Source organism: Nerophis ophidion, unplaced genomic scaffold (assembly GCF_033978795.1).
Source record: "Nerophis ophidion isolate RoL-2023_Sa unplaced genomic scaffold, RoL_Noph_v1.0 HiC_scaffold_132, whole genome shotgun sequence".
NCBI classification, from domain to species: Eukaryota; Metazoa; Chordata; class Actinopteri; order Syngnathiformes; family Syngnathidae; genus Nerophis; species Nerophis ophidion.
In genome coordinates this window covers 138,887-162,117 of record NW_026907054.1, presented here as the reverse complement: position 1 = coordinate 162,117, position 23,231 = coordinate 138,887, and the positions used below count along the sequence as shown (strand labels likewise).

The window sequence follows — 23,231 nt, the reverse complement described above, 5'->3', positions numbered from 1 at the left end:
TTGTTTGTTTCCATGCCAACCTCATTAGTTTTCACCTGTCACATCCCTGTTCTCAGCCTCACACCTGTTTTCACTAATAGTCACAGCTATTTAAGTCACTCTTTTTCTTGTCTTCGTCCTGGGATCTTCACACTCACACGCACCCTACCCATGCTGTCCAAACCTTTACGCCCTGTCCACAGTTCCATGCCGAGTAAGTTTATATATTTATGCCACAGTGCACTCTTTTGTTTCATGTCTTTAGTCTTGCCATTGTGCTGTTTAAGTTTATAGTTAAATTTTCTTTCATGCCCTTGAGCAGGTGTTTTTGTTTCACGTTTGTACTGTTTAGCCAAGTTTCTTCCTCTTTGTGAGCGCCCTTAGTTTGATTATTTTTGATTAGAGTGTTTAAATAAAAACATGTACCTGAATTCACGCCTGGCTCGTCCTGTAATCCCGCTGCGTCGAAGGAGCACACTCAATCCACGTCAAAGCCTGACACTCATATTGTATTGAAAGTACCTTAATGTGTCTAAACATTGTTTATGTGTGTTTAATTGTTCAATAACAAAATAAAATAAATACTCAGAAGTAGAACTGGTTAGCAAATAAACTCATATGTTAACATAAGAAGTGTTGAATTCATATTACATGACATTATATAAATATGTATATTAAATATAATTTGAATAGTTGGCAAGTAAACAAAATGCATTTGCCATACCTAATTGTATTATATCAATTATAACTCAACCCCACACTTTACAACATGTATTCACACTTTGCTGTGTGAAAGTATTTTAATCAGTGCATACATGTGCACATATATGTCCTTTAATAGAGTAAACATCAAAAATAATTGTTTGTATCTGAATGCACTTTGTATTTAACACCACCATTCTTAAATATGTTGTTTGTAAGAATGTGGGTGTTGTTGAGAAGATGATGCAGGTGTTCTGTCCAATTTAGCTTCCTGTAAAAATGTGTTATTTATTCTAGTTTATTTGTAAAAATAAATTGTTTTCCTATATTATAGTCTCCTCACTTTATCCAGACAGTCATTAGGACAAAAGACCCTGCAAGGACTTTGCCCTTTAAAAAGGGAAACCTATTCACTGTGGCAGGACAGCATCTAGATGAATTGATCACATTTGTATAATCGGCTACGAGGCATTTTATTGTCATTGTACAGCACTTACCTTTGGGCTGATACTGATACTGATACTGATATTGTGTTGACCAGTTTGATGATTGAATGTCCAGTACTGTAGAAATGTGTTTGGATATGACAATCCCTTTATTCCAAGCTATCAAAATGAAATGAAAAGTAGGTTCTAGAACATAATGTATGCTGACCTTGGCTTGAATGGCACATTGTCACAGCAGTGAGACCTGACCACACACCACACCACACGCTCCAAAACTGTTTGTCCTCCATGCAATCACCCCCCAGTGTTCCCAGCTGAACACAATTAAAAGGAGGCTACCATGGCAACCGCACCATAGCAACAGTCCCATCCCTGTCGACACTTCCTGGTTCTCAACAGGAAGTGGGCGGAGCAATCTGCAGAAAGGGAAATTCAGCATGAACTGAAGCCAGCAATCAATCAGAGAAAACAAAATAAAAACAATATAAGCAAATAAGGAAATTTGGCTCCAACAGTCAGTTTTCGTCTTTTGGTGCAGTTGACCTTGTTCTTACATTTCTCCTTCCTCCTAGAGTTCCTGTGTTGCCTTTGTGGGCGGAGTTGTGGGACGTGCACAGCTGCTTCCAATTGACCCTGGTGCTACTTAAGCAGCACCTTGACAGCTGGATGGCACTCGGCGATTCTACTCCACGCCAGTTGATTACATGCTTTGAGTATTTTGCTACCTTGGCCATTCCCAGTGCCATCCATCTTGGTGTTGTTTTGTAGTGTGCACGTCTTGTAACTCCAAACCAAGTTGACTTTATTTGTGTATAGAAGTAGCTTTTGTTATTTTTTCCAAAATGCACATTTAGTCTTCTCTTTTTCGCACCATCGTTTTTTGTTACCTACTGTTTGGATTGTTTTTGTGAGTAGATTTCCGCAGTTAAAGAAGTGTGAACAGCACTCTGACAGAAGGAGTTCCTCCAAAACGCAACACCCTTTGGCGGACAAGTATGTGATTAAATGCTATACATATAAAATGAAAGAGACAAGTGGTAGAACAAATGGATGGATGTACAGTAAAGCTCTGTGGGATGATGTACATAATTAACTTTTCCCAAACATTCCAAACGTTCCCATGTTTTCTGAAATTGATAATGTTTGAGGAATTCTAAAAAAGGGGGATAAATCATGAACAACTTTAAAAAACACTTGTCATGTGTAGTACTTGACTGAAAAAAGGCAATAATCCAAAATACCTCATCTATAAATCTTAGAAACTATGTGCTGATGTTTTTAGAAGGTCAAAGTTAAAGTCTGGACAGTTTATTTCAAATCCTGCAGTTTCATTTGCTGCTGCTGTTCTCACCAGCACACTTGTGTTTCTTACACTGCTACTTAGAAGACAATCTTTCACCACACACACTGCAACTCAACACTTTCTCTCCTGGGTGTCTTCTCATGTGTCTTTTCAAATGCTGACTTTGTAAAAAACTTTTACAACATACTGAACATGTAAAAGGTTTTTCTCCAGTGTGTGTTCTCAGTGTTCTTTCAAATAGTGCCGTTGCGCAAAATATTTACTGCAGATTGAACAGGAAAAAGGTTTTTCTCCAGTGTGTATTCTCATGTGCTTTTTGAAATTTTCCCTTCGAGTAAAATCTTTACCGCAGATTGAACATGAAAAAGGTTTTTTTCCAGTGTGTGTTCTCATGTGTACTTTCAAATGTGGCCTCTGAGTAAAATCTTTACCACTGATAGAACATGAAAAAGGTTTTTCTCCAGTGTGTGTTCTCATGTGTACTTTTAAATCTGGCCTCTGAGTAAAATGTTTACCGCAGTTTGAACATGAAAAAGGTTTTTCTCCAGTGTGTATTCTCATGTGTGTTTTCAGACGACAATGGTATTTAAAAGTTTTGTGAGAGTGAGAAGATGTGAAGTGAGTGTTGTCAGTGTGACATGTCTTATCATCTTTAGAGTCTTCATCATCAGTGTCAGGAGAGTGTGACGTTGTGTCCTCACTATCTGATAGTGGAGCTAAGAGCTTGTCTGCTTGTGATCCTCCACAGTGGTCTCCATCAGCTTCTGTTGTCATGTGTTGTGTTGAGCTGCTGCTTGGAGGCTCCCCCCCTCCCCTCTCCTCACTTTCACCTTTCACCTCATCACCTTCACTCTTCACAGGGACACCAGTCACTGGGAACTCCTCCAACCATTTAGGCTGACTGATGCCCTCTTCCTCCTCTTCCTCTTTAATGTGAGGGATCAGTGGCTCTTCCTCTTTAATGTGAGGGCTCAGTGGATCCACCGCTTCCTTTTTAAAATGGGGTGTCAGTGGGTCCCCCTCTTCCTCTTTAAAATGGGTTATTAGTGGCTTCTCCTCTTCCTTTTTAAAATTGGGGGTCAATGAGTCCTCCTCTTCCTCTTTGATGTGAGTGGTCAGTGGGTCATCCTCTTCCGCTTTAAAATGGGGGATCAGTGGGTGTTTCTTTTCCTTTTTAATGTGGGAGGGCTGTGGCTCCATCCTGAAGCTCCACTTCTGTTGCTCAGGGAGAAGATGTTCTTCACAGACGTCTGCAGGCCACAAGAAGACAAACACGTTTTAGAAACATCCATCTGTGCTCAGTCACACAATGCATTCAGTACTTTTACATGCACTTAGGAAAAACAAGTTATCGTATGAACTGTCTTGAAATCTCAGTGACGCACAAACACGCTGCTCTTTACAACATTATTCACAGGAAGGAAAAACAAACCAGCACAACAGGACTTTCTACAATGGATAGACGGTTGATGGTTTAAAATTGATTCTGTCATATATTATTTCTTATAGAATTATTAATAGAACCGTTTTAAAACAGGCTACACAGGCTCCTAATTTAGTTGATGAAATATGCAGTAAAATATTTCATCATTTCCAGTATTATTTTCTCAAATAAAGCAACCAGATATTAACAGTAAATAAACAAGTACATTAATAATAATTGTTTCGCCAAATTAATACAATTAGAAATGACACAATATGTTACTGCATATGTCAGCTGCCAAATTAGGAGCTTTTGTAACCCATTTTGAAATTCTTTTATCAGCAATCATATACCAAATGATATATCGTGACATATATTGTTATTAAGATATAGATTTTAAGTCATATGGCCCATACCAAACATTGTTTCGCCGAGTCATTTTGTTTGGCCCACCAAATATATTTATTTTTATATTCTTTAGATGTGTGTGTATGTTTAAAATGTGGTACTACTGTTCTACATCACGTGGAAGTGTACATTTAAACCAATGTGGGTGGCACTGGGAGCAGGTGGGTAAAGTGTCTTGCCCAAGGACACAATGGCTCAGATGGCAGAAGCTGGGATTGAACCTGGAACCCTCAAGTTGCTGGCATGGCCGCTCTACCAACCGAGCTATACCGCCAGGCCACCTTAACAACATCAACACATTACCCACCGCCTAAACTAAAGTCTTAAAAAAACCAAAACATTTTTTGTTTTTTTGTCCTGTCCGGCTTCTCAGGCAAATCATATAGTCGATGTAGATGCCCATATCGCATGTTCACATTTACTTTACAAAAGAGAAGTGTAGGATACTTCTCTGGTTGCCTTATTTGTATTTGACTTCATTAGACGTATTGATATTATCATTTTGTGCTAAACTAAAGTCTTAACAAGCTGGTACGCTTCGTACTGCCTCTGTCTCTGTCACTATGTCTCTGCAGCCCCCAGCATTGTCCCACCCACACAACCATCTGATTGGTTACAGGCAAAGCGGTAAGAGCCAATCAGCAGTGCGTATTCAGAGTGCATGGAATCAGGGCTCACGGCAGAGGCAGGCAGAGAGGAGAGACGGTGCATGTTAGCAGAAAGGTGTTCAGCAGGTGAGCATAATGCAGCGGACGATCCCCATATCATAATAAACACCTCCCAGTCAACTACTTGTAACATCACTATGAGCCCGTTGACGATCTGGAGGTATAGGCGGTAGCTCAGCTTGCTCACAGTCCTCGAGGTGAAGGCTGATTAGCTTTTAGCGTAACGTTAGCTCATTTTGCGATGTGTGCGTGCGTGCGTGTGTGTGTGTTACGGACAGTAAAGCCCTGTCTGTCTGAGAGAAAGACAAGCATTATTGACCGATAGTTAACATCTAAGTTATTTCACTTAACCTTTTTCTGTGTTGACGCAGCAAAAAGTCAGTGAGTCCTACTCTTCCTCTTTATTGTGAGTGGAGCTGTGACTCCTCTTTCTCTGTAAGGTAAGGGAGGGCTGTGATTCATTTTTCTCCTTAATGTGAGAGCTATCTGGCTCCTCCTTCCCTTTAATGTGGGGTTGCTTTGAATCCTCTTCCTCTTTAATCTTGGGGTACTGCAGAACCTCCATTTCCTTTTTAATACAAGGGGTTGTGACTGATTCTGCTCCATCCTTGAGGTCCGCTCTTGCTGCTCAGGGAAATGTTCTTCAATACACAAGTTAGACGAACAAATGCTTAAGAAAAGTCCAGATTTACCCAGTCACATGACACTTTGTCCTGCATATATTCTGATAATGTCTCTGAGGATTTTATCAGTCCCCACGTTGACTTTCAAGATGTCAAAACCATACGGTACATCAGGGAAGCAATACAAAAACTCATGAAAAAAATAAACACAGCAGTAAAACACTTACATACAAAAAAGACAGCTGCTTGTACACCCGAAAGAGAACAAAGAACAGTGTCTAAGAGGAGCATCAACATTTGCATTTAAACTGTAAAATCCTGTTTATGATTTATTTACTCTACTTATTTAAATATGAACATTTTCCTTTAGGAAACTTTTACGATTTCTGTGTTGTTGTAGCTTGTATGCTGCAATTCCCCCCCCCCCCAAGATGGCGACCCTGTAGTGGCTGCTGTTGGCAGGAGCTCTGTGCTCTTGTGTCATCCTTTTGTGTTTCCATCTTCTTTTCATGTGTTTATATACATATGCATATATATATATATATATATATATATATATATATATATATACACATATATATATATATTTTTTTTTTTGCCTTTTGGTCCGGACCCTTTGGGACTGTGTGACAAGGAGTGGTACTTTCGTGACTTCTGCGGTGCTTTTTTGTGGACTTCTGGATCCGCCTCCCGAGAGCCTTTTGGCCATGGAGACCAGCTGCTGGGTTTCTGCCACACCAGAATCCGTTTGGAGAGACTGGAGGAGATGCAGATGAAGAGACAGGACTGTGGAGCTAGCACTGAGCGCCGGGACGTAAAAGCTTCACAGTGTCTTGGCTGAATGAGCAGGTATCGGACACCTCGGTCTCTTTGGACGTATCCTCACTCATCCATGCGGACTGGACACTGGCCGAGACTTGGTCGGCGGCCGAGAGTGGAGTCGGCTCTCTTGGTTGCTTTGTTGGGTCTGCTCCCGTCTCTGGCCATCCTCCCTCCACCCCAGCAGACGATGGCGTGGGACACCGCAAAAGCCACCACAGTGTATTTGTTTCTTTTACTTTTTATTCATGTATGTATGTAGAAGTGTCTGGTTGCATCAGCTCTGCTCTTTTAATGTCCTTTGTCTTCTTTGATGTTTCCCTCTTACACATGAAAGAGGGATGTATGCTAGGGCTATAAGTTGTTTTTTTCCCTTGGCCTCAGTCTGGACCCCCTCTCCAGGGGCCCAGGCTGAGACCGATTTTTAATTTTTTCTCACATTGCCCCCACTTGTTTACCTGTATGTATCTCACCTTTTTTGCAAGGGGCGCCGCAAGTTGGCAGACCCGTCAGCGATCCTGTTCTGTCTCCCTAGAATGTTTGTCTGACCTTGAATGGGATTGTGCTGAAAATGTTTATTTCCCCTCAGGGATTAATAAAGTATGTCTGATTCTGATGTTTGATATCAACAAAACATAGCTAATTAGTAGAAATGAACTAGATTAAATCATCTCTCAAAGGTGTTGAGACATTGATGGACAGCGGAGAAGTAACTAAATCCAAATAAAAAAATGATTTTATTTTTTTATAAGATATTTAGACTTAGACTTCCTTTTTATTGTCATTCAAAGTTGAACTTTACAGTACAAATAAGAACGCAATTTTGTTGAATTATCTCTTGGTAGTGCAGGATAAAAAAAACAATAAGGTGCAGATATACAGTTGTGATCCAAATTATTAAACCGCCACACAATTTTGGTGTTTTAGAAAGTTGGACATTTATTCCGTATTTTGTTTATAGTCATATCAAATAAAGATGTTTCAAATAGACAAATGCAACTCAAATCGTAACACTGTATTTTACAAAATACCAAAAAAGGACATTTTTCTTAATATCTCATTGACAAAATTATTCAACCCCTTGCAGATCATAACTCTTAAGAACAGAATTTGAATAAGGTCTTTTCAATCAGGTGTTGAACACACCTGTAGATGTGATTAGAACCATAACGAGCAACAATTAAAGTGATTGAAAAAGACTGACGCTCAGCTTCTTGTAGATGGTCAATGGTGTATTTGCAACATGGTGAAGTCCAGGGAGTGGTCAAAGAAGTCAAGAGAGGAGGTAATTTCTCTTCATAAGAAAGGATATTGATATAAGAAAATAGCAAAGACATTACACATTCCAAGAGACACAGTTGGGAGCATAATTCGCAAGTTTAAAGCTAAAGGCACAGTGGAAACACTACCTGGGCGTGGTAGAAAGAGGATGCTGTGTGCGTACAGTGATGAAAAACCCCCGGGTAACAACTGAGGAACTACAACAGGACATTGCAGAGGGGGGAACGCAGGTTTCGTCCCAGACAATAAGGCGCGCACTACGAGATGAAGGCCTCCATGCCAAAACTCCCAGGCGCACCCCACTTCTGACTACCAGGCACAAGAAAAATTGACTCCAGTATGCCAAAAAATCATCTGGACAAACCCCAAATGTTTTGGGAAACTGTTCTATGGAGTGATGAGACAAAACTGGAACTCTTTGGGCCTATGAATCAACGTTATGTCTGGAGGAGAAAAAAATTAAGCTTACAAAGAGAAGAACACCATTCCTACTGTTAAGCATGGTGGGGGGTCAATCATGCTCTGGGACTTCCAGTCTGAGCCATTGCAGGCTCCAGTCCAGACAGAGATGCTGTTGGTCAGCAGGCTCTCTATAGTTCCTCTGTAGAATGTGCTGAGAATGGGGGGAGGGAGCTGTGCTCTTTACATCCGACGCAAAAAGTGCATGCGCTGCTGAGCTCTTTTTACAAGATCTCCGGTGTGTAGGGACAAGGTTATATTGTCAGTAATCTGCACCCCCAGGAACTTGGTGCTGCTTACCATCTCCACCGCTGTGCCGTTGATGAAGAGTGAAGTGTGGCTGGACTGGTGCTTCCTGAAGTCAACGATGATCTCCTTGGTCTTGTCGACGTTCAGGACCAGGTTGTTGGTTCTGCACCAGTCAACCAGATGTTTCACCACCTCCCTGCGAGATGTTGAAGATGTCTGTGAGAACCCCCGCCAACTGGTCTGCACATCCCTGAAGCACCTGGCCCGGAATGTCATCAGGTCCGGGGGTTCACTTTCCTCAGGGTATTCAGGACATCTGCTGTGTCCAAGTTGAGCGGCTGCTCATCAGAGCGAGGGGTGTTTTTTTCGCCGGAGTGATGGATGTTCTCGCCGGAGGGGTGTTAAGTGCCTCAAACCTTTCAAAGTAGTTGTTTAGGTCATTTAGGAAGCTGATACTGTTGTCACAGGGATGGGGGGCAGCTTTATAGTCCGTGATGACCTGTATGCCCTGCCACATTTGTCGAGTGTTCGTGGGGTTCTGGAAGAAGTCCTGCACTTTCTGACTGTGAGCACCTTTGCAACCTTAATGGCACGGTTCAGGTTAGCTCTGGCTGTTTTTACTGCTACCATGTCGCTAGACTTAAACGCCTTGTTCCGAGCCTTCAGCATTGCACGCAGTACCTCACTGTTCATCCATCCAGAGTTTCTCGTTGGCCCGTGTGGGGATGTTCTTGATAATAATAATAATAATAATAATAATGGATTCGATTTATATCGCGCTTTTCTATTGTTAGATATTCAAAGCGCTCACAGAGAAGTGGGAAGCCATCATTCATTCACACCTGGTGGTGGTAAGCTACATCTGTAGCTGCCCTGGGGTAGACCAACGGAAGCGTGGCTGCCAATTTGCGCCTACGGCCCCTCCTACCACCACCAATCATTCATTCATCATTCATTCACCAGTGTGAGCGGCACCGCGGGCAAGGGTGAAGTGTCCTGCCCAAGGACACAACGGCAGCGATTTGGATGTTAATAGGTGGGAAGCGAACCTGCAACCCCCAGGTTTCTGGCACGGCCGCTCTACCCACTACGCCATGCCGCCCCTAATCTGATCACACTGACATCCTCCATGCACTTCTGAATGTATGCGGACACAGACTTTGCATACTCCTCCACACATGTGTTATGATTATCGGTGACGGCTGCCTTGAACATGTCCCAGTCTGTGGTTCCGAAGCAGTCTTGTAATGCTTCCATTGCTCCCTCTGGCCAGGTCCTCACCTGCTTCACTGTAGCTTGCTTTCTGATCAGCAGGGGCTTGTATGCAGGAATTAGCATCACATATAGATGGTCTGAGGAGCCCAGGTGGGGGCGTGGTGCAGCTTTATACGCCTGTTTAATATTACTATAAACCAAGTCCAGCTTGCTTCCATCCCTGGTTGCAAAATTCACATATTGATGGAAATGAGGGAAAACGGTTTTCATGTAAGCTTGATTAAAATCCCCTGCAACGATGAAAACTTCCTCTGGATGTGTAGTTTGCAGTTCATTGATGGAGCAGCACAAAGCATTCAAAGCTTCTTTGGTGTGAGCACTGGGGGGAATGTACACTGTTGTGAAGATCATAGCACTGAATTCCCGAGGTAAATAAAATGGCCTGCATTTTATAGTTAATATTTCTACATCGGGAGAGCAGTGACATGAGACGTTCTTCCCGTTGTTGCACCAGTTGTTATTGATGTATATACAAACACCACCGCCTCGGGATTTACCAGTGAGAGTGCTGCTCCTATCCGACCCAAACATAGTTAGCTCCTCGATGCTAACTGCCTCGCCCGGGACGAATGGTTTCAGCCACGTTTCTGTGAGAAATATGGCGCAGCAGTCTCTCATCTAGATAGATAAATAGATAGTACTTTATTGATTCCTTCAGGAGAGTTCCCTCAGGAAAATTACAATTCCAGCAGCAGTGTCTTGCATATGAATCCAGCTTCAGGTAGTCCAGTTTGTTCTCCAGTGAGCGGACATTTGAGAGCAGGATGGAAGGAAGCGGCGTTCTGTGAGGATTAGCCTTTAGCTTTGTTGTTAGCCCCGCTCGGCATCTCCGTTTCTGTTTCTGATCACACCGCTTATGTCTCCTCTGTCTGCGGTCCCCTCTGGTACTAGGCTCCGCTGCCTCACAGGCCGCTGGATGTAGCCGGCGTAGTATTCCCAGGATAGCGAGGAGGTCCAACGTATACGCATCTTTCGGTCTAATACTGCCCGATCCATCCACATCCAAAATTGTCTGGCGGTCGTACGTTACTACGGAGTGTCCACGCTGGAAGCCAGCCATGAAATTCACAGAAATTACTGGTAGATTTGCCAAAATGTTCTATTACTACCAAGAGCCTCTGCAGCCGCAGCCGAGCAGGGCGCCGCCATCTTGAGACCAATATCTGGCTTGTATCTTCAGTAGGGATGTACATTTATAGATTTATGGATATGATACCCTAATCAATATTCCTTATCGATACCAGTATTTATCGGTACTCTTTTCGGTACTACATGTCATTTGTGGAAATAAAAAAGTGGAAAAGAGGCATTTTAAATAGCATTCCTATTTGCAGAAGAGGTTGAAGTCTTAAAGAAGTCAACTATGTGTGCAGTGCAAGGTGAAATGCAGTTATGTCATCTTCTTCTCAATAACACACACATCACACTTTGGTTGCTTCCTTATTTGTCATCATTCAAAGCTGATTGTAATGTGTAGCAGCGGCAGCTGAACTCAATGTGACAACGTGTCATAGTTACCTCAGTCAGCTGGAATTAAAAATACAAATAGTTGTGTCGTTAGTCCAGAATCTTCACGGTCTTCATGGACCACATAATTAAAGGCCTACTGAAATGAGATGTTCTTATTTAAACGGGGATAGCAGGTCCATTCTATGTGTCATACTTGATCAGTTCGCGATATTGCCATATTTTTGCTGAAAGGATTTAGTAGAGAACATCCACGATAAAGTTTGCAACTTTCGGTGCTAAGAGAAAAGCCCTGACTCTACCGGAAGTCGCAGACGATGACGTCACAAGTGTGGGGGCTCCTCACATATTCACATTGATTTTAATGGGAGCCTCCAACAAAAAGTGCTATTCGGACAGGAGAAAACGACAATTTCCCCTTTAATTTGAGTGAGGATGAAAGATTTGTGGTTGAAGATATTGATAGCGACGGACTAGAAAAAAAAAAAAACGCGATTGCATTGGGACGGATTCTGATGTTTTTAGACACATTTACTAGGATAATTCTGGGAAATCCCTTATCTTTCTATTGTGTTGCTATTGTTTTAGTGAGTTAAATAGTACCTGATAGTCGGAGGTGTGTCTCCACGGGTGTCTTGACGCCAGTGTCTCAGAGGAGTTGACGGCAGCTTTATGGATGGCACAAGCTCAGCTTTTCTCCGGTAAGAAGCGACGTTTTAACCACAATTATCTCACCGAAACCTGCTGGTTGACGTGTGGTCGTGATTCATGTTCTCTTGACCGCGCTCTGATCCATAGGAAAGTTTCACCTCCGGGAATTTTAAACAAGGAATCACCGTGTGTTTGTGTGGCTAAAGGGTAAAGCTTCCCAACTCCATCTTTCTACTGTGACTTCTCCAATATTAATTGAACAAATTGCAAAAGATTCAGCAACACAGATGTCCAAAATACTGTGTAATTATGCCGTTAAAGCAGACGACTTTTAGCTGTGTGTGTGTGCAGCGCTCATACTTCCTATAAACCCGTGACGTCTTGCGTAGACGTCATCGTAACACAACGTTTTTAAGACGAAACTCCCGGGAAATTTAAAATTGCAATTTAGTAAACTAAAGTGGCCGTATTGGCATGTGTTGCAATGTTAATATTTCATCATTGATATATAAACTATCAGACTGCGTGGTCGCTAGTAGTGGCTTTCAGTAGGCCTTTAGGAACCAGTACTAAAAAAAAAAAAATGGTACTTGGTGTACAGCTCTTATCTACACCACTAAACCTTTGAAATATGCTGACATATGTGCTGCTAAGGTAAATAAACAGTAGCCATATTGAATGTTTGCCTTCATTTGACCACGTGAGGTAAGGAGGACGGCCTCTAGGTCACATGGTTACACCCCAGCAATTACACTGTTGATGATTGATGAGCATTCATTTTTAAATGGTGGTGTTAAAAAGCAAATATATCTCCATCTTTAGTGATAAATGTGTCCCCTGGATGAACATGTGTCACAAACATTGTATTAGATGATATGTGGATGTTGTGCTTACTTGGACTGTGATGAAGCTGTGAGGACTCAGGTGGTTTGTCTTCATGCTCTTCAGTCTTCACAGAGACAACAGTCAGTGGAAACTTGCTGACATCAGCCTCCTCCTGCCCTACAGGACACTCTCCCTCCTGACTCATCCACACTTCCTCCTCTTCCTCTTTAATGTGGGGGGGCTGTGGATCCTCCTGCTGCTGAAGGGGACGTTCTTCTTGACGAGCGTTCATCTGTTGGACGTCCGCAAGACAACACAAACAAACTTCAGCTCAGATGTGTCAAATATTTTTTAATCTATCAAATATAATATTTTCCAAGTGAACTGACTCCACTCTGTGGTGATGTTCTTCTACACATGGAATAATCATCAGTTATTGATTATTATGAATTGTGTCATTGATCCTGTTTTCTGCATTTACATTAATTATTGATTAAAAAGTAACAACTTATAGAAAACCTCCTGCTGGGATTTTAATACCGTCATGACTGCATGAAGTCAGTCTGCACGTATAAAAGTGTCATTGTGCTGCAGCATCAAGTGACGCCAACTGGCTCCTCCCACTACCAACCTACCAGCCAACCTTGACGTGCACCTCCAAAATAGTCCCACCTCACGTCAACGGTGACCAGGACTACAGAGCTGTGGTCGGTTGGCTTTACTTTTACGCACAACATCCTCTCTTTGTTTTTCCTTCTGCAAAAGCAACATTTTTAGCCCAACAGACAAGAAACAGAAGTGCAGCGAAGCACGTGTAACAAGTGCCAGCGAGTGTGGCCGTGTGATAGTATGTTGCTTGAACCTCACTCACACCTTAAGGAATGTGCTGGCGTGAGAATATATATGTATATATATATATATATTAGGGGTGGGCAAATTAATTACGAGTTAATTCATCACTCTATTAACACCGACAATTATTTTATCTCACATTTGCGTATGTTGTTTACATGCTTTTATTTTGTTAACGCCTTTTCGTAACAAGATGGCGTCGCCCGGCGTCGAGGGGCTCTTGCTAAAGATGGAACATTTGGCAAAAATACCGGACAATTCTGCAAATTTCATGGCTGGCTTACAGCGTGGTCACTCCGGGATCACTTACGACCGCCAGACAATTCTGGATGTGGATAGATCGGGCCGTTTTGGACTGAATGAGGCGTGCTTGCTAGAGCGGCTAGCTAGCATGGGAATACTTTGCCGGCTACATCCAGCGGCCTGTGAAGCAGCGGAGTATATGTGTTGTCTGTCTATTTATGAATAATGCAGACCAGGACTGATGGCTGAGTTCTTAACGTTTGCTTTCAGAGCGTGCATATCACAACATACAAGATGCCGTCATGGCGACACAACCTATACTGGGCTACCACGCATGCTCGTCACTCCTGTTGCATGCTGGGTAGGGTAGTTCTTTTTTTCCCTGGCTCATAACATCACAATATAGTACCATGTATATGATGCGTTCAGTTTATCAAAGCACCAAGCAAACAATCGGAAAATTCCCATCATATCAATTCCTAGATATGGTCATAATTATTTTAAGTGCACTACGCAGAATAAACACAACATTATTAATATTGCTACTACGGATAATTTGATCAAAAATTCCCTAAAAGAGCCCACTACCTATAATATAGGTTTTTTAAACATAAGACCCTGATAAAAAAAAATGTTTCTGCTGTTACCTCAGAAATTGCCTGTTCAGATGTTATGATTGTGGCTCAGAGATTTGTATGTAGATTATATTTATTTTCCATAACAAACAGGATAACTTAAATACCCTGGCAGTGGCAATTAGCTTAAATGTTTGTATTTACATTTTTTGAGTTGATTTTCATAAAATATGCTATTTAACTGCTACTGTTTAACAAGGACTGATTTAAATTGTGTTTGCACAACAAATGTTTTGGCGCTTTTGTTCATGTGAGAGAATATTCCAATAAAGGTGCACTACACACTACTTTTGAATTCATTATTGGGCTTTGTGTATACAATGCAGTTAATCGCGATTACTCGGAGAAATAGTGCGATTAACTTCGATTACAATTTTTAATCGTTACCCAGCCCTAATATATATATATATATATACACATACATATATATACACATACATATATATATATATATATATACATATATATATATATATATATACATATATATATATATATATATACATATATATATATATATATATATATATATATTAGAATATTTGGGTACCTCATGATTTGATTACAAACAAAATATTGATGCATATTCAATTTGTGTGCAGTATATTAAAGCCATTTTTCATATTTAACATTTATTTAATTAAATATTTATTTTAGTCTGACTGAATAAGCATTAATCGCTTACAATTGTGCAAATAGTGTATTCATAATAACAAACACCAGTTGATTTAATTTCCATGATATGTCCACCAAATGCAGCTGAGATAGGCTCCAACACCCCCTGTCCCCCCTCGCAACCCCAAATAGGGACAAGCGGTAGAAAATGGATGGATGTTATCAAAGGAATAGAAGTGCATGCAAACATCATTTATATTTATTGTTAATAAAGTTGACACCAACACAAAATAGACCACTGCAATAATATTCTACTGTCATTATAATAATAATATTTGTAATTATTTTTTCATCCTGTAAAGCATCTTTGAGTACACTGAAAAGCGCTATACCAAATAAAATGTATTATTATTATATAATGTGACTTATTCCAGACTTAAATTTCGAGACGTTCGTTTCTTTCTAGTAACAAATATTCAATGATGTTAAGCGTGACTGTAATATACAACAAAAAACAGTTAAAGTATTAAATAAGTCAATATAATTCTCATAGAGAACATATAAAATACACTCCTCAAAAAAAACGCTCGCATTTGCTACAAAGGCCTGCTAGCGGGCTAACGCTAGCACGTTAGCTTCGAACAACATATGAGGTAAATAAGATAAATAATATGAAAATATATCATGTATATTACCTCATAAGCCGCGTGTACAAGAGAGGAGTGGAATATATTCTTCCTATTGTTACACCAGCAACTCTTTTTTGTCTTCTGTGGCCGGGCGAAGGAAGTGTGCACCACTCACTATTGTCCCAGTGAAACACGTGTTTGAAGGAAGTGTGCACCACTCACTATTGTCCCAGTGAAACACGTGTTTGAAGGAAGTGTGCACCACTCACTATTGTCCCAGTGAAACACGTGTTTGAAGGAAGTGTGCACCACTCACTATTGTCCCAGTGAAACACGTGTTTGAAGGAAGTGTGCACCACTCACTATTGTCCCAGTGAAACACGTGTTTGAAGGAAGTGTGCACCACTCACTATTGTCCCAGTGAAACACGTGTTTGAAGGAAGTGTGCACCACTCACTATTGTCCCAGTGAAACACGTGATTGAAGGAAGTGTGCACCACTCACTATTGTCCCAGTGAAACACGTGTTTGAAGGAAGTGTGCACCACTCGCTATTGTCCCAGTGAAACACGTGTTTGAAGGAAGTGTGCACCACTCACTATTGTCCCAGTGAAACATGTGTTTGAAGGAAGTGTGCACCACTCACTATTGTCCCAGTGAAACACGTGTTTGAAGGAAGTGTGCACCACTCACTATTGTCCCAGTGAAACACGTGTTTGAAGGAAGTGTGCACCACTCACTATTGTCCCAGTGAAACACGTATTTGGCCAACATTTGTTCTGCGGTTGAGAACACCTCGATGACGTCACACAGGAGGTAGAACAAAACAAGACGTTGTATTGGTTATTATGGTTTCTAGGTCTTAATTACAACGTACATGTGCACATGTGTGTCGTTTAACAGAGTAAACGTCGTTATTAATTGTTATTGTATGCGGATACATTAGTCTGAGTGCACTTTGACGTGCTAGCCTAGCCTGCTGGTTAGCTTAGCTTGTTAGCTGCTAACAAAGAGAGGCGGAAGTGATCGACACATCAAAGCAGAGATCCAATGTAAGTGTAAAGTGTTTTTATTGTGTGAACATGTCTACATTACAAATGATGTGAGTGTTGCTGAATCTGCGACTAACTGCTGCTGTTGAAGAAATATTTGTGATGTTAGAAAAAAAAAACGATAGCAGAGTACAAGGAGGAACTTTGTCCAACAAAAGAGGAGAAGGAGCAACAACATCAACTACTGGACGCTGTTTTCAAGAAACATCAAGTTGTGTTACACATCCTTCCATCCATCCAACCATCCGTCCATCTTCTTCTGCTTATCTGAGGTCAGGTTGCGGGGGCAGCAGCCTAAGAAGGGAAGCCCAGCCTTTCCTTTCCCCAGCCGCTTCCCGGGGGATCCCGAGGCGTTCCCAGGCCAGCCAGTTTCTAACATAATAGTGAGAGTCCAGTCCATAGTGGGGCCAGCCGGAGACCATCCCGATCGGAGACAGGTCAGTAACGCAGAGATGTCCCTAACCGATGCACAGGCAAGCAGTCCACCCCGGGTCCCGACTCTGGGCAGATATATCATATATAAATATATATATATATATATATATATATATATATATATATATATATATGTATATATATATATATATAAATATATATATATATATATATATATATATATATATATATATATATATATATATATATATATATATATCTGCCTAGAGTCGGGATCCAGGGTGGTCTGCTCGTCTGTGTGTATATATATATATATATATATATATATATATATATATATATATATATATATATATATATATATATATATATATACACACACAATAAAAACTAAATAAGATAAGGCTCAGAATTGGTTTCTTAACCAAACCTTTTGTTGTGTACCAGAGAAGGGAAGGAGGCAACAACCAGGGCAGGACTGCGGTTTACAAGGTTCATTTAAAACCTTTGATGAATGCGTGGCGTGTGTATGCTACTCAAAGTGAATGAGTACCCACCTGCTCCCAGTTCCACCAACACTGGTTTAACTGTAACTTAAATATTGGGTTTCACTATGTAAAGCGCTTTGAGTCACTAGAGAAAAGCGCTATATAAATATAATTCACTTCACTTCACTATGTGTAATATTAAATATGTAAATGTTACCAAGGGTTGTTGTCTGTAAATGTTGGTTGTATCTTTCGTCGTAATCCAAGAGGGCAAGGCGAAGAGGCAGGTCGTGGACATGCAAGAGGTCATGGGCAAGAGCAGGGCAGCGTGGTCTGGGTCCGAGCAGGGAGGTCGTGGATCGAGGAGAGCAGTCAGGAATCCGGATGCGAGTTGAGTGACAAGGCACAAATAAGGAAGGATAGCGTAGTCACTGAGGAAATACAAAAGGACATGAACCAGGGGAAAACAGAGAGATAGAGTAAAACAAGGGCAAGAAATTCACTGGGAAAACAGGGAATGTCAGACATGATGCTTACTGGAAGGTTAGCGACGTTCTGGCAAAGGGTCCTCGGGTCTGCTGGTCTTTATGCTGCTCCCTCTCATCAAGTCCAGGTGTGTTGATTATTGATAGCGTGTAGGCTCGTTGCTGCGTGGGCGTGGTGCCCTCAGCACGAGCGAGGGCGCTTCTTGGTGCGCTGTCAGCAGAGGCGCCTCTTGGCTCACTGTCAGCAGAGGCACACGCAGCTCCAGCCGCTGAGGTAACGCGGGTTCGACTCCGCGTCATGACACCTTTCTACATATAAAGTGCAACATTCTCACATATAAAGTGCAACATTAAACTGCTTCAAGTTGTTGCTCGGATTAAATAAAATGACAAAACTTTTCTTCTACATACAAAAAGTGCAGCATTAAACAATTTCAAGTCAACTCAGCCTCATATTAACTTTTCTTTTTCCCACCCTCCAGCCTTTAACCCTGATGACTTTCAATCAATTTTCATGTTTTCTGCCAGAAAAATCAGTTTATCCACCTTGTCTGCAGAAAGAGCAGACCTGCTTGCAGTTACAATGTCCCCAGCTGTGAAAAATACCCTTTCGCTGGGCACGGAGGTAGCAGGTATGGTGAGGTAGTGCCTGGCTAACTTGGCAGTAAGAGGATATGTGGGCTCATTGTTCTTCCACCATAGAAGTGGGTCAAAATCGAGTTTTTAATGCACTATGGTCTTAAATCTGCTGCTGTAAAAACACCAACAGCATTTGTTATTGCTTTAGCCCTGCCTGAGTCGCAGAGTAGAAGCTGCTTGAATGCAGTGGGAGCTGTGTTTGTTCGTCTTTCTCTTCGTTGAAGCCATGTTACCCATTGTTGTATCGCACTGCAAAGCCGAAGTGTTCCCAAACGGGAGATCTTAACGATGCAGGAGGGTCTTCCAGCTCTGGCTTTTACACTTTGTAGTAGCCCGGTCGTTGTTAGCATGCTGTGTGTTGTGCCTCAGTGTGCATTGTTGACACAACGTGTGGTGCGCTACTTAATATGTCCGTGTGGAAACTTGTTCGATACACCTCCGAACCAGAACCCCCGTACCGAAACGGTTCAATACAAATACACGTACCGTTACACCCTTAATACACACACATCTGAAGATTATAAACAAATAAATATATTTGGTGGGCCAAACAAAATGACTCGGCAAACCAATGTTTGGTATGAGTGCTATGACCTCAAATCTATATCCTAATAACAATATATGTCACGATACATCATTTGATATATGATTGCTGATAAAAGAATTTCAAAATGGGTTACAAAAGCTCCTAATTTGGCAGTTGACATATGCAGTAACATATTGTGTCTTTTCTAATTGTATTATTTTGTCGAAACAATTATTATTAATGTACTTGTTTATTTACTATTAATATCTGGTTTATTTATTTGACAAAATAATACTGGAAATTATGTAATATTTGACTGCATATTTCAGCAACTAAATTAGGAGCCTGTGTAGTGTCAGAATAATTGTTTCTAAGTTATCACAAAAACTTTGTGTTGCATTGAGTGACTGGTGAGAAGCAAAAGCTGTCTTTGAAACCTACCAAGAGTAAGGCTCGTAAAACTCCACTGTGTTGGGGAAAGCAAGATGAAGGTGTTCCTGTTTTCTTTCATGTATTATAATCAAACATAAAGATATTGTCTGACCCAAGTACTACAAAAGCAAAGAGGAAGCAGAACCAGTGTCCCCTCCAGGGGACCTCTTTTTGAACCTCCTTTTTGAACTGTTTTACGAACCTCTTTTTGAACTCATTTACGACCTTTTCTTTTGAACTGTTCCGTAACCAAAGGCAACGCTGTTTACGACACACTTCCCTCTCGAAGCAGCTGTGGTCATGTGGTCGAAGAAAGTAAAATAAAGAAGGGGGAGTACAATCTTTCGCCAGAGCGTGGGTGACACTGTAAAAAGTTAGAGGTCGACACGTTTCTCCTCAATTGAATCCAAATTGAATTATGTCTCTGTTTGATTCTTTGCATCTTGTCTTGTTTAATTGATGTCATCAGTGTTTGAACCTGACATGTAGCCTGTTTTAAAATGGTTTTATTACTAATTCTATATGAAATAATGTATCGCAAAATACATTTTAAACCATATCGTCTATCCATAGTAGAAAGTCCTGTCGTCCTGGTTTGTTTTTCTATTCCTGTAAATAATGTTGTAAAGAGCAGCGTGTTTGTGCGTCACTGAGATTTCAAGACACTTCATACGATAACTTGTTTTTCCTAAGTGCATGTAAAAGTACTGAATGCATTGTGTGACTGAGCAGAGAGGCTGTGTTTGTCTTGCAGACATCTGTGAAGAACATCTTCACCCTGAGCAACAGAAGTGCAGCTTCAGGATGCAGACGGAGGAGCCACAGCCCTCCCACATTAAGAAGGAAGAGGAATACCTACTGATGCCCCATTTTAAAAAGGAAGAGGAGGACCCACTGACACCCCGATTTAAAGAGGAAGAGGTGGATCCACTGACCCCTCACATTCAAGAGGAAGAGGAAGAGCACAGCATCAGTCAGCAGAGAGAGCATCTTGAAGGACTGGAGGAGGTTGATGTCACCAAGATGCCAGTGACTGGTGTCCCTGTGAAGAGTGAAGATGATGAGGTGAAAGGTGAAAGTGAGGAGAGGGGAGGGGGGGAGCCTCCAAGCAGCAGCTCAACACAACACATGACAACAGAAGCTGATGGAGACCACTGTGGAGGATCACAAGCAGACAAGCTCTTAGCTCCACTATCAGATAGTGAGGACACAACGTCACACTCTCCTGACACTGATGATGAAGACTCTAAAGATGATAAGACATGTCACACTGACAACACTCACTTCACATCTTCTCACTCTCACAAAACATTTAAATACCAAAGTCGTCTGAAAAGACACATGAGAACACACACTGGAGAAAAACCTTTTCATGTTTTATCTGTAGTAAAGATTTTACTAAAAGACAAAATTTGAAAAGACACATGAGAACACACACTGGAGAAAAACCTTTTTCATGTTCAATCTGCAGTAAAGATTTTACGCATTGGCACAATTTGAAAACACACATGAGAATACATACTGGTGAAAAACCTTTTTCCTGCTCAGAATATGGCAAAAGTTTTGTAATAAATCAAAGGTTAAAAGTACACATGAGAATACACACTAGAGAAAAAACTTTTTCCTGCTCAGAATGTGGTAAAAGTTTTGTAACAAATCAAACCTTAAAAGCACACATGAGAACACACACTGGTGAAAAACCTTTTTCGGGTTCAATCTGTGGTAAAGATTTTACTCTAAGGCCCCTTTTAAAAACACACGTGAGAACACATTCTGGTGAAAAACCATACTCTTGTTCAAACTGCAACAAAAGCTTTCGTCACCGACAATCTTTCACAGTACACATGAGAAGACACCCAGGAGAGAAAGTGTTGAGTTGCAGTGTGTGTGGTGAAAGATTGTCTTCTAAGTAGCAGTGTAAGAAACACAAGTGTGCTGGTGAGAACAGCAGCAGCAAATGAAACTGCAGGATTTGAAATAAACTGTCAAGACTTTCATTTTGACTTTCTAACAACATCAGCACATATAACATGAGTGACATCATTGTTGTGTGTGTACAATAATGTTAATATGTTTCTAACATTTATAGATTAGACATTTCAGATTAGTGCTTTTATTACAGTCAAGTACATGAGTTAATATACACATTTGTGTACTTTGAAATGAACAGATTTTTGACTGAAAAGGTGAGAATAAATAGTATATAAAATATGTTACTTACAGTAAACATTTTAAGTGTAGATATCCATAATTTACTTTTATACTTATTCATAATAGTGTTTCATATGTTTTTTGTAATAATGAAGAGTTGCATATTTTATTTTCTAATTGTAGATGATTCCATAGATGAACTCTTATATATGATGTACATATTTGTTTTGCATGTGTTCATACCTTTGCTTTTGAGTACACATAAATCCCTCTTAGTTCATATTTACTGGTTCACATCTGAAACATCTTCTGGACCACTTCTGGAAGCATATTATCATTGACTTTATACATCATTGGTGCAGGGAACGGTGCTGGCCTCTCTTCTCTTCACCCTGTACACCGCTGACTTCTGCTACAACTCAGTGCTGTGTCACATCTAGAAGTACGCGGATGACACAGCCATCGTCGGGTGCATCAGGGACGGCAGAGAGGAGGAGTTTCGGAACCTGGTGAGGGACTTGGTTGTCTGGTGCCACACGAACGTCTTGCAGCTCAATCCGTCAAAGACCAAGGAGCTGGTCATTGACTTTGGGAGGTCGAGTCCACGGTCACAACCTATTGTGATCGAGGGAGTTGAAGTACAGACCGTGGACTCATTCAAGTACCTCGGGGTTTGGGTGGACAATAAGCTGGACTGGACTGTTAACACGGACCACCAGTACAAGAAAGGACAGAGCAGGCTGTACTTCCTCAGGAGACTGCACTCCTTCAACATTTGTAGAAAACTCCTGTGGATGTACTACCAGTCTGCTGTTGCCAGTGTTCTGTTCTACATGGTAGTGTGCTGGGGGGGCAGTACATCTAAGAAGGACAGCTCCAGACTTGAGAAACTGATCAGGCGGGCCGGTTCTACAATGGGAATGAAACTGGACTCACTGGTGAGGGTGGCAGAGAAGAGGACTGTGGACAAACTAGTGAGCATCCTGGATGATGCCAGTCACCCTCTGCATAGTGTTATCAGCAGCCAGAGGAGCCTGTTCAGTTCTAGACTGCTTCATCCCAAGTGCAGGACTAATAGACTCAAAAACTCCTTTGTCCCACACGCCATTAGACTGTACAACTCCTCTCTGGGGCGGGGGGCGGGGGGTACTAGGATGACAGGGGATGCAAAACATTAACAGTGCAATACGTTTTCATAACATGGTCACTACTGCCTACTTTGTCTTGTTATATTCTTATTTTACTGTTATATTGTTGTTCCCATTGTTTTTATTCTTTTTGTAATATTTCTCTATTTTGTTTCCTTTTAAACCCCCATTATTTACTTTTTACTTTCTTTTTTTTTTTTAAATTGATCTCAACTCTGTACACTGCTGCTGGAATTTTTAATTTTCCTGAAGGAACTCTCCTGAAGGAATCAATAAAGTACTATCTATCTATCTATCTATCTATCTATCTATCTATCTATCTATCTATCTATCTATCTATCTATCTATCTATCTATCTATCTA

The 23,231-nt window shown here is 41.1% G+C and overlaps 2 protein-coding genes across 2 annotated transcripts; one reads left to right on the top strand and one right to left on the bottom strand.

Moving 5' to 3' along the window:
• Positions 1–1,486: 1,486 nt before the first annotated feature.
• Positions 1,487–15,750, bottom strand: LOC133547597 (zinc finger protein 184-like). Its single transcript, XM_061893208.1, has 3 exons — positions 15,619–15,750; positions 12,648–12,870; positions 1,487–3,680 (listed from the first exon to the last, which is right to left on the bottom strand). Exons 2-3 carry the CDS (start codon positions 12,868–12,870, stop codon positions 2,653–2,655), a joined length of 1,251 nt encoding a protein of 416 aa, XP_061749192.1. The 5' UTR covers positions 15,619–15,750; the 3' UTR covers positions 1,487–2,652.
• Positions 15,751–16,385: 635 nt separating this feature from the next.
• Positions 16,386–21,072, top strand: LOC133547599 (uncharacterized). The gene is made up of 2 exons (XM_061893211.1): positions 16,386–16,603; positions 20,324–21,072. The coding sequence occupies exon 2, from the start codon at positions 20,374–20,376 to the stop codon at positions 20,983–20,985; it is 612 nt and encodes a 203-aa protein (XP_061749195.1). The 5' UTR covers positions 16,386–16,603; positions 20,324–20,373; the 3' UTR covers positions 20,986–21,072.
• The last annotated feature ends 2,159 nt before the right edge of the window (positions 21,073–23,231 follow it).

What these genes read in the sequence shown, in the direction of transcription:
- LOC133547599 (XM_061893211.1), top strand. Translation starts at nt 20,374, where the DNA reads ATGCAGACGGAGGAGCCACAGCCCTCCCACATTAAGAAGGAAGAGGAA.
- LOC133547597 (XM_061893208.1), bottom strand. Translation starts at nt 12,870, where the DNA reads ATGAACGCTCGTCAAGAAGAACGTCCCCTTCAGCAGCAGGAGGATCCA. An exon ending in ACAGCTTCATCACAGTCCAA is followed by an intron (nt 3,681 to 12,647) that starts GTAAGCACAACA and finishes TGTGGCCTGCAG; the next exon opens with ACGTCTGTGAAGAACATCTT.